Here is an 11,257-nt window from a genome sequence, read left to right as displayed (position 1 = left end):
GGACGAACGGGGGCTTGTGGGCTGTTCGCTCTTGAAAGGCTGGGCTCCTCTCCTCGAGCTGAGACAGGGATCGGCTCCTTGCGGCATGTCGGGAGCGTGGGCTCTGCGGGAACGCAGCTGACGATGCTAACTCCTGCGTGCCGTGCACGCCTGGACAGAGCTTCCCTCCACCTGTAACGCTGTTTCTGCACGGGGGCCTACCTGGAAAACAACCATTTGTTTGCAGCGATGCAGTCAAGGGCTGGCAGGGGCTGCCCATTCCTCCCGTTCGGTCAAGCGGGCTTAAGGCAGCAGTACCCGACCACCAGACGCTGCGATACAGGCGGGCAGCCCTCCCCTGCGCCCTTCACAGAGAAGCGACAACTGAGACGCCGATCCCAGCTGCAGCTTCTCCGCCAGAGCGAGCGCCTCGAAGCCCTGCGCTGGCTGTGGGGCAGGCTGGGGCCAAGTGGGCAGAGGCGGAGGGCGTCTGCGCTGCACAAGGGAGACGTGGCAAGAAAAGCTGCTGCTAACAAGGCTGGGATATGGAAATCCGTCCCGGCGCTTGTGCCCAGACTCCGGCAGCGAGCTCGGAGGCGGCGGGCAGACCTGGAGCTGGTGCCTGGCTGGGGACCCTCTCGCTCTGCCGGGCCAGAGCTTTGCAGAGCTTTCCGCAGGCTGCAGCTCTGACAAATTCGGAGTGAAATCGCATCGTGCTTTCACCCCACTTGGGGAGACTTATTTAGGGAGATTTAGCACAAGCAGGGCTGACACCCACCCTGGTACAGGCCCTCTTTTTCCATTTGCACTGAGCTCAGGGTGGAAAGTTGCTCTGCAGCCTGGCCAAGCCAGGGCTAGCGCGGCTTTGTCCTGCGATGCCTGCAGCCGTTCTCTCTCCCTCCATCCCTTCAGTCCTGGGCTACGCGCGCTGCGTTTCTGCCACCCCCTAACCTCAGTAAGGCAAACATTTCCCCGCCGAGCTGGCCGCAGAGCTCTGTGCCGTCGCCAGCACCTCTGCGCACTGCAGAAAGGCGTCCAGCATCGCTGACCCTTAGCCGGCTTAAGCAGAAACTTCAGGTAACTTGGCCTGGAAAACACAAATGCTTGTCCTTTAAAGGTTTTGGCTGTTAGGCTTAGTGGAGCAATAAGCATGAAAGCCCGGTTTCCTTAATCTGTCAGATACTAAGACCTTCCTGCAGAGAGCTGTAGGGTTTTCGCGGCAGGTACCGGGTAATAGGAACAAGGGGGAGAGATTGATAATTGCACTGTCCGCAGCTTGGACGTGATTATTTTGGCTGGTGGAAAATAGCTGAAAGCAGCAGATGCGCAGGCACGTGGGCCAGATAGAAAGGACCGTCAACCAGCTCTTTGGGCAAGGGCGAGAGGGCTCCCATTGACCAAGTGCTATAATTATTGCAAACACCAAACCTCCCGCGTTTTGTTGTTCTCAGTGATTTTCATGCTCCAGACGTTTTTCATAAGCCGCAGCATGTCCGTCACGTTGGCTGGAGCAGTAAATATCAGATTGCGCTCACATGCTATTAGCGTTTCTTGCTTCTTTAGTACATTTTTATCTCGGCATTGAGAAGTGAAGGGGTATTGAAGCTGGCTGTTTAATTTGTGAAATCCAGCAGGTCAGCAGTTTACAAATTTGCTTGGAAATGTAGAAATGGAAGGCGCTGAATTGTCTTGGAAGGATTACACCACTCACTTAGGTAAGGTGCAATTTTGGATGCTGAAGCCTGGCACAAAATCCTGCCTCGAACCATTCATCACTGCTCGTGTGTCAGAGTGGGGACCAAAGCCATCAGTATGTTTGGCACGTTATGGTCTCCAGTTGCAGCAAGGGAGGTTTAGGTTGGATATTAGGAAACACTTTTTTACCAGAAGCACTGGAACTGGTTATCCTTGGAGGTTTTGCAGACCCGGGTAGACAAAGCCTTGGCTGGGATGATGCAGTTGGGGCTGGTCCTGCTCAGAGCAGGGGTTGGACTCGATGTGAGCTCCCTTCCAGCTCTCCTTGTCCACGATCTTTCCCTGCATTTTCTTCTAGTCTAGCAAGCTTATGAAGGGCTACTTCATTCTGCGTGGGACAGTCCGGCCGTGTGAGACCATCCCGACGGACAACGCGATGCTCTTTATTTGTGCCCTCCCCACAGGGTCCCCCGTCAGGAAGGCTCCTCCAAGCTCACTGACTTCCTGGGGACCCCGACAGCGTTCCCGCAGGGCCAGGAGGTATTCACGAGCCCGGCAGAGGTGCAGGCAGCCCCCGACCCACCTGTGGGCAGGTGCGTGCCTTGGAAAAAGGGGCTGCCCACAACATCTCCCCGCCTGCCCAGGCTCCTGCTACCTCGGCGCGTGCTGCAGGCCATTCGGCCCTCTCCCCCGCGGGGCTTTGCTCACCGCTGCCAGGCCGGGGGTGCGGAGGCGGTGCGGCGGAGGGAAAGCCGTTTTAAATGCCTGGTGATTTGGTAACTCCTTCGATTGCTCCCATTTCCCAGCCGCTGGGTTTGCTAACGACTGGTCTCAGCATGGAAATGACTTCGCGGGTCGGCGGAGGCAGGTCTCCGTTTGCCCCGTATTGTCTTCGAGATGCGGCTCCATCGTAACGTTCCCATGGCAACCCGCACGGTTCCCAGGCCGGGATGGTTTATTCTTGTCGAGGTAAAACTCGAGAGCTGCCTCGGCGCGCAGCAGCCCTGCCACGGTACCCGAGGAGTCATTCGCAGTTAGGGTCTTCTGGTTTAATCTCTGCTCCGCACATTTCTTTTCTCATCGTTTTTTGTTGTTGGACACCTTCAAACACCAAGGAAGCTTTCCTCCCCCTTCATTGAAGAAAAAATGATAGGCCCTAATTGACACTCTCTGCCAGCTGCAACGTAGAACAAAATACCTGCGTGCTAACGAGCGCCAGGGTCGTTTTACAGCCGTGTCTCCGGGTTTGAAATGTTGAAAAAAAAATATTACTCGTAAGCTCCCGCGCTCCTCATTTCGGAGCAAGAAGCCGAGGGAGCGTAGCCTATAGATAATGGCATGGTATTGTGTTGCTCTTCGTGGTATTTAATTTGACTCTACAACAACTCCTCAAAAAGGCCTGGTTTGGTTCTTATATACGGCATGACAAACTCCCCCCCGCAGTTGTTTTTTTTTTTTTTTAATTAAACAAGGGAGAAAGGCATTTCAGCCCTTTAAACGAATGCACGCAATTTTCTTGATGAATTGCACTGAGGGATTAGCGGCACAAAGGCTAACAGTGATTGCAATCAATTTTTCCAGCCGCTGTGCCACAGACAAGGGAGGAAGGAGGGAGAAGCCTTCGTTCTTGCAGCCAGGGCCTTTGCCCAGCAGCGCAGGCTCAGAGACGCTGCTGGCGGAGCGCGACAGCTCTGCTAAGGCAAAGGCTTATGTGTCCGAGATGGGTTTCGATGGCATGAAATACGGGCTCGCAGCTGTAACCAGTGCCACGGTCTGGGGTCGTGGCCATGGGGGCCACGCGTACAGAAGCAGTGCTCTTTGATCTCCCGGCCCGTAGCGTGGCGTCCTCTCCAGCGCAGACCTGGTGCCGTGCACAGGTCTCACGGGGTTTGCACGAGGTGGAGCAACTGTCCCGGCCGGTGCCCAAGGTCAGAGGGGCTAGAGCTGGTGATCTGTAAGGTCCCTTCCAGCCCCTAACATCTATGAAGAGCTAGCCTGGCTGTCAGCATCGTGTCTTGTTTTCTCCGGCAGCTTCTGTAGGAGTGCCTAGCACCCTGCCAGCCCTATCGCGGGCACGGGGCATCTCCACGGCCGTGCTGCTGGCCCTTCTCAGGAGGGAGGGACATGACACATTATTATTGCCTTATCTGCCGTCTCAGGTGGCTGACCTTAATGCCCTGCAATGGGATGTCATGGGAATGCTGGTCTTTACCCGGGGATGATGCACGTGCTCAAAAGATGGCCAGGTCTCCGCGAGATGCACCATAGCCCTTTTGCTGTGGAAGCTGCACGTTGGGAGGACGGCAATGAAAACTCCTTCGCTGCTCCTTCAATTAAACCTAGCAGGTGTGGTCACGGGCAGGAGGCTTCCTAGTCCCCCACCCCACCTCAGGCCTCCTGCCAGAGTTGCCCCTTTCTACTGAAGGGGCTCCCTGCAGCTGGCTCTTCTGTAAAAGGCAAGGAGAGGAGACTCAGTGAAGCAAAGGCTAACGAGCACTGCATGCCTCATGCCCCCATTTGGGTCTGATTTTGCATCGCAGCAAGCCTGCCGTGTCCTGGGGCAGGTGCTTGGTGCTCTGCTTTTCCAAGGCGAACCTGCTCTGGCAGAAGCAAACCCCAAACAGAGGTCGTGTGTCCCTTTTTTTGTGTGCTGCTCAGATCCAGCCCACGGCCAGGCCTTTATTTTGCTTCTGCTGTTCATAATGACCGTCCCTCCTCGAAGGGAGCACCTGTGAAACCTACTGCGCCGTAACACTGAGATGCATGGGGGGGTGCTGGGTAAATGGCTTCATAAAGATTCAGAGCGTGCTCTCCGGGGGCTGGCAGAGCTAAAAGTAACCGGCACATGTCGCTGTAATTTGTCAGGGAAAAAATAGATGCGTTGAGGTACCTCTTGGCATGACAGATTTAAGGGCAGATCACGTGACGTGCCTAGCCCCATAAGTCATATGTCCTGGCTGCTCTAGTTTATTTGGAGCCATTCAAGCGAAGTTCAGTTACCATGAAAAAAAAAAGTCTCATCTAATGAAAGGGCTGGAATTAATTGACATGCAAGAGGCAGTTTCTGCTTGATGTTTATAGTTCAGCTGAGACTTGGCGTGTAAGTGCGTGTTTGGGGATGGCAGGATGGGGGCTGGCTGAAGGATGCTGCAGTAAGAGCAAGTCAGATAACTCGAACTAACACGTGCTAACGGCTCTGCTCTGTTGTGTAGGATGACCAGAGATGTCACGGACCAGGAACCGACCCGGCTGGCGTCTTCACTCAGTGCCAGAAGAGAGCAATATGGAAGAGCTGGCACTGAGGCCAACTTTGGAAAGAGCGCAAGTCCTTTACTGGGTGTCCGGAGGTTGGAGTATGGGAAATCCCCCATGGACAAGGAGGAGACGAAAACTGTGGATAAAGTCGGAGCCATTTCTCCATCCGTGATAAGGAGGAGGATGTCTCCTGCGGAGGAAGAGAAGCTCCCAAGTTCTTCCTCTGCCCTTTCTGAATACGTAGAGGAGCTGCGGAGGAAAAGGGCCGTGGAGAAAGAGGGGATGTTGGGGTTGGGAGACGCCTCGTCCCTGCCAATCTACCAAACGACGGGTGCGTCCTCCCTGAGAAGGTGCCGGACGTTCAAAGAGGAGGAGGATTTCCCCATAAAGCTTGGAGCGGATGAACTCGCGGGACGTGAAGATGGGGCTGGAAGAGGCGGCCTCGTGCGTTCATCCAGCTTGAAGTGCGTGGCCTTGGAGATCCCGGAGCCTGCGCGCTCGCCCGCCCTGCGAAGAGCGTCTAAGTTTGGCTCCTACGACTCGCTCTTGCAGGATGTCGATCGTTCCTGCCTGCCGCTGAGCGCGCCGACAGCGGGAGCAGACGCGCTTGGCACGGCGAGGATTAAGCCGTGGAGAAGCCGCCTGGAGCCCTCGTTAGAAGAAGCAAGCGATGCCGATCTGGGGAAAGATCCCCTGGTATTTCAGAGCAGGCGATTCGGCGATGCCCTGGAGGAAGGGAAGGAGAGAGATCCGTTCGCCTGGAAAATCCCGACTCTCAACTACGAGAGGAAAACGAACGTGGATTTTGACGATTTCCTGCCAGCTGTTCCCAAGTGCCAGCCGCTGAGCAGCCTCTCCAGGCCGGTTAGAGACAGGAGAGACAGCCCGAGGCCACTGAGTGTGCATTTCGAAGACCAGCTGATAGCTGGCAGTGCTGCCCCCTCCGAGCTAAAGACCGTTTTGAGGCAAAGTGCAAACCCCAGAGAGGTCCCTGGAAACTTCTCCGACTCTGACTCCTCAAGCTCGATTACGTCTTGCAAGAGTGCTGACAGCGTCAAGAGTCGGCCGAGGAGTCAAAGAGCAGAAGGCGACGGGTGTGCTGGGAAAGCAGCCCTCCACGGCCCCGGAGAAGAGAAGTGCTTGGAAGCCGAAGGGAAAGAGGACGATATAAATAGTATTATGATGAAGTATCTAGGAAAAGACTAAGGTAAATGTGCTGCCCTACTAACCCCGCAGTGGTGTAGCCGCTGCCCCTAACCCAGGCTTTTGGCTCCAGGTCTGCCTTTAAGCCGAGCGCCGTGACCCAAACCTGCTTCTTTTGCTTGGCTCTCTTTTGAACGGCACAGCTGGCTGTTTCTGAGCTCTCGGTGCCCCGTGTTTTCCAGCCGGAAGCAGAGCGGAGGCTCCGTGCGCCGCAGGGCTGGGTGCAGAGCATCCTGCCCCACCGCGGAGCAGCCTGGGGCCACGGCTCTGCCCCGGCCCGGCCCTTCTGGGGTGCAGGGAGGGAGCAGCAAGGGCTGCGTCAGGCATCGGCAGGGCCTGGCCCGGTATCAGCCCCTCCGGAGAGGTCGGGCTGCTTCTCCCCAGTCCGTTTCTAGCGTACGGCTCCAGCGCCCAGTTGGATCCAACTCTCATATCACATCTGACACTTGGAGAATGAGGATTTATTACCAGCATCCAGGTTTGCAAGCAAGCTCCCTAATGAATGTGCCGTAACCATAATTAAGTGTTTAAAATAGATTAGCAAACGTTATGTAAAAACACAGCCTTTAAACGAACTTATTGGATGTCAAGCTGTGACCAAATTGACGAAGCCAACACAAGAGAGGAGGATGTGTTAATAAAACATTTCTTTATGGGAAGCAGCATTTGCATAATGAAATGTCCCACTTTTCCCCAGCCTTTATTTTCATAAGCTGTCGTAAGCGGCCGCTGTAAGCTATAAAAGCCAGGAACAGCAACCAGCCAAGAAACCCTGCCACTGTCCTGGCCCGGAGAGCGGGAGGACACCTATTCGTGGAAATGGAGGAACTGCTGATTGCCCGGTGAGGGGTCCCCCCTACGGCCAGCCCCACGTGTTCACCAAGAACGAGTCTCATGAGAGACCTTTGAACAATCCCGTGGGGTTTTCGTGTAGTGCCTTCTGGGTCGCTTGGCTGGATGTTGCTCCAGGGAAAGGCGCGTTCATGGTTTCAGTCTTTTCTTCCCTAACCGAGAAGGCTCGAAGCTCCATAATTGAAAGCTGAGGTTCTCTCACCTGACTCCAGGAGCTGGTGCTTTAAAAAAATAATCAACGAAACCCACACCAGGAGCACTCTCGTGGTAAAATTGCAAGACTGCGGGGTTGAAAGGCCGTAGGAAGAGTGCCAGGCAGAGAGGCCAGCTCGCAGTGCAGGGGCTTGGAGGATATCTGACCTGGGTTTTTTGAAGTCCAGGACTGCTGGTAGGAGCTGCAGCGGGCAGGGGAATCCAGGCCTTGGGGCATGATTAGCCAAGGGAGGGCTGCTAAGAACTGGATCAAGGGGAAGGTTTCGAGAGCAGGCTTAGCATGAGACTGGCAAACCCGGGCAAGACGGAGGCGGCTGCCTGAGCCAGCCATGCATCTGGCCAGCTGCTGCATGGTGCAACGACGGCTCCGGCACTTACCAAAGGGTGAGCGAGACCCAGGGTCCCGCGAGCGCGGGAGGTGGCAGGAGCCCCCGCGGAGGAGCAGCCGGAGCCCTAAAGCGCCACGTTACGGGCACGTCCCCGCACTGTTCATCCGTTTCTCTCTGATTTTGTCGTTTCCAGGAGCCGAGTCCTTATTTGAAGCTTTTATCATTTTGCAGATATTTGCAGGGGGAGATGCGGATGTGGCTTGTGTGGCTCCCTCCTGTCTGGAGCACGCGGCGAGGCCGGAGCAAAGGCGCGATGACGTGAGAGACAAAGCTAGAGCCGGCGCTGGGATGGGGAGCTGTGGCCTGACTTCCGAGTGGTTTATACAGAATAAAACATTTGCTTTCTTTGAATTCAGCCTCTTCTCTGCTTTCCTTTCCTTGAGGTGACAACAGCTGAAAATGCGTATATTTTGTGGGGGAAGTCCACATCGGTGCAAGTGCCCCCTCCCTTCCCCAGGGTATTTCTTCAGTTTCTGGGCTCGAGCAATAGTAACTGAAGTTCTCAGGAGCTTTTGCTTCCAGTTTATTCATGCCTTGTCTTAGGAGCCGTGCCTTTCGTGGAGCAAGAAGCCTTTTCCCTTGTCAAAAGCTAGCTGCCCGGGACAGGCAACCCTCCCTTGTGTTGGACAAGGTGTTTGTGGCACGCATTTCCCGGGTCACCCTTGCAGAACTGGCCGTGCCCGAAAATACATAGAAGGGGAATTATAATGAGCCCCCTCCCGTGGTATTAGAAGATCCGGGCACTGAGTTGGCAAATCAGGCAGTTTTCAGCATTTTTTTGTATTTGGGGGGCAGGGGGTCTTTCTATGCGTCCTGCTGCATTTCTAAATTAAAGCAACTCATTACAATGTGAGGCAGTTTCTTTTTGTCACCTCCACCGCGGCCCGGAGAGATGTACCGTGTCCACGAAGCCTTTCCGCCTCCTGGCCAGCTCCGGCAGGGAGGACAGGACGCGTCCGTGGCTCCTTTCAGGGGCGTCCTGGCATCACGGTGACGTGCCTTTTTCTGAAAGGGGAGCCGGGCGTGAAGGGATGGGCCAGCTGGTGAGCTTGCTTCTAATTAGAGGCATGCCACTGTTAACGAGAGAGCCCTGCCTTCTCGTTCCTCGGTTTCCCCTCCTACTGGGGGATGCTTTCTCTGTAAATAGGATGACAGCATCCTGCCGCAGGCCTGCTGACCTGACTCCCAGCGCCGGACCCCGTGAGTTGTTGGCATCGGGAGCCCCTGGCTGGGAGACCTCGGGTCTGGTCCCGGCGCCCTCCTGCCCACGGGAGAGGTGTTCGCGGCGCCAGGCTCCCCGTGTGATGCTGAGACGTCCCGCGGCGGCGTGCCCCTGGTGCTTCGGGGAGGCGGCAGGCGGTAACGTCGGAGCTGCTGCCCGATGAACTGGGCGGCGGGCCCGCCTCGCTGCAGTGCGCGGCTGAGCTCCCGGGTGAGATAACACGGGGCCTCGCGCCCCAAGGGTGACCTCGCAGGCCGCGCCGCAGCGCGCGTCGTATGCGGCGCACGACACCTCTGTGCCGGAGACGCGTGCGAGCCGTGCAAGGTTCAGGGGCTCCAGCCCACCTCCGTGCATGAGCTGTTCCAGCCGTGGTAATGATTCCTCCTTATTTAAACGTTAAGGTCTTTGTTGTGCATTGCAGTCGGACGCCCACGCTTTCTCGGGCAGTGCTGAGGACAGGCAGCGAGAACAGCTACACGCATCAAGCTGCGATGGGTCCAGGCCGGAGGGCCCATTGCATATGATGGAGATCCTACGTAGCTTTATCCTCTTCATGGCAGGTCGAGCCCACGCAAGGCCCCTGCGATGTGGGGTGAGCGGGTATCACAATTGCGATGGTTTCAGCGGTTTAGCAGGCATGCACTTGACCATGGAAAGCAGCACCGAACTGCATTCAAAGCGTTCCCGGTGTAATTCTTCATTAAAAGTGTTTTCTATGGGCATATTAAATCCTTTCAGAGCCCTCCGTGCAACACCGTCAAGGAAGCATGGCCCTTTTTAGTTTTTAGTTTTTTAAAGATCCCTCCTTTCCCTTGAAGCTGACAAAATGGATCGCTACAATACACAGCACAGTCATTATCGTCCTGGCAGTTTCACAAATGAAATGAAATGTGTCTTCCTTTCAGGCCTCTCTGTACAGGAAAATACCAAACTCAAAGAGAAATGATTTGTAAAAGAGCCTATCCCCCCTCGGTCTCGCCTCTCGTATTAAAAATAAAAAAATCACAGATTGTGCCTTATGGATCAGAGAAGGCTTTGTAGTCTGTCCTTCACCCTAGCCTGAGTGTCTGCGTGGGTTTTAGATCGAATCTTTCCCTGGGGGAAAAAAATAGCAGTACAAGGGAAAACAGGCCGAATGTGCTGAATGTGTCAAGCTCTGTATATTTGACTAGGACTTTTGCCTAATGAAATTCAGCGTCGGCATAAAATAGACCAGGGAGGAGGGAACTGTCGTGCAACTTTTCAGTGCGGATTAACTTCCACTCCTTCGCCTCCTGCACGCGCGCGTGCACATGTCTCAAACCGTGCCGAGGCATCCCCCCCAGGGTTGGGGGGGCAGGCCTGGGTCCATCCAAAAGGAGTGACGGAGGCATCTCAATAATTTGTAATATTTAGTGCGTGCATAATAGTGGAAGGGCGGGGGGAAAGAGGCAGCCCTTGGCTGTGACCGGATGAGCTCGCCGAGGCCTCTGTGGCGGATCCAGTGTGTTTGCTGCGGGGCCCCGCATGAATCCCCCTCCCTTGTTGCAGCTTTCCTTGGTGGCCCCGTGCTCGTCCAGCCCCGTCGGAGGCAGCCGGCCCTGGGGGAGCTCGCCCCGAAGCCGTCGGGACCTGGGGGCTCCAGGCGTGCGGCCCGCGGGAAGGAGCGCGGGGCGCTGCCCACGTCGTTGCCTTTATTAACGGCTGGGAAGAAAATACTCTGTCTTGTTGCCAGCGGTCCTTTCATTTGTCAAGGCAGAGAGACTCCCGCGCCGCGCGGTACATCACTCACCGGGAATCAAAGGCTGAGAGAGCTCATAAGTGTTCACAGGCTGGGAAATCATTTACTCCCCTTCGAAGCCTGTCGCGTTATCCCACTGCCGGGCCGGCGGGCTCCCTGTCACACCCCCAGCGCAGCCAAGCACTTCATCACGGCCCCAACTCGAAGCACGTACGTGTGCGTTGCGCTCGTGCTGGGGAGGGACAGGCGCGCGGGGCTCGCTGCGCCAGGGCACGGCGGGAGCTGGCGGCGTGGGGTCGAGACAACTGCCCAGCCGGGTATGTGGTGGGGGGCCAGGGCTTCCTCTGCTCATATTTGCTGCCTTTCCTTGTGCTCTGCTTCCAGCACACCCGCCTCGCCCAGCCCCGGAGCACGCATTTGCACGTGCCCCTTGGCGCCAGTGTGCCTCGGCGGGTCCCCGCTCGGCCGGTGCGGGCGCCGATCCCGCTCATCCCGAGGGAGGAGCTGCCTTTCTACAGCCTGCTTCTGGTCTTGCCCTTGGCACACCAACTCAAAGGGCACCTGCGAGCACGGGCCAAATGGAAAACGGTTTTGCCTCATTTGAGACATTTCAGATTTCTGATTAAGCGAGATGCAATGATGAATGGTTTGAATGCAGCAGTCAAAAATGAGAGGAACCGTGACCAGCGTGCAGATGGAAAGAAAACGCGTGTATACACACACACGCAC

The 11,257-nt window shown here is 56.0% G+C and overlaps 1 protein-coding gene across 1 annotated transcript in view; it reads left to right on the top strand.

Annotated features, from left to right (window-relative positions):
- MYO18B (myosin XVIIIB) overlaps positions 1–7,937 on the top strand; it is a 128,339-nt gene extending 120,402 nt beyond the window's left edge. The window contains exons 42-43 of the mRNA XM_019538671.1: positions 4,887–6,136; positions 7,758–7,937. Of these exons, the coding sequence (XP_019394216.1) occupies positions 4,887–6,135 (1,249 nt within the window). The 3' untranslated portion in view covers position 6,136; positions 7,758–7,937. The remainder of the gene's footprint in view (positions 1–4,886; positions 6,137–7,757) is intronic.
- Positions 7,938–11,257: the final 3,320 nt, after the last annotated feature.

This window comes from Crocodylus porosus, unplaced genomic scaffold, assembly GCF_001723895.1.
Source record: "Crocodylus porosus isolate Cpor-Errol unplaced genomic scaffold, CroPor_comp1, whole genome shotgun sequence".
NCBI lineage: Eukaryota > Metazoa > Chordata > Crocodylia > Crocodylidae > Crocodylus > Crocodylus porosus.
Note: the sequence above shows the minus strand (reverse complement) of the source record. Positions and strands in the feature narration are given on the sequence as shown.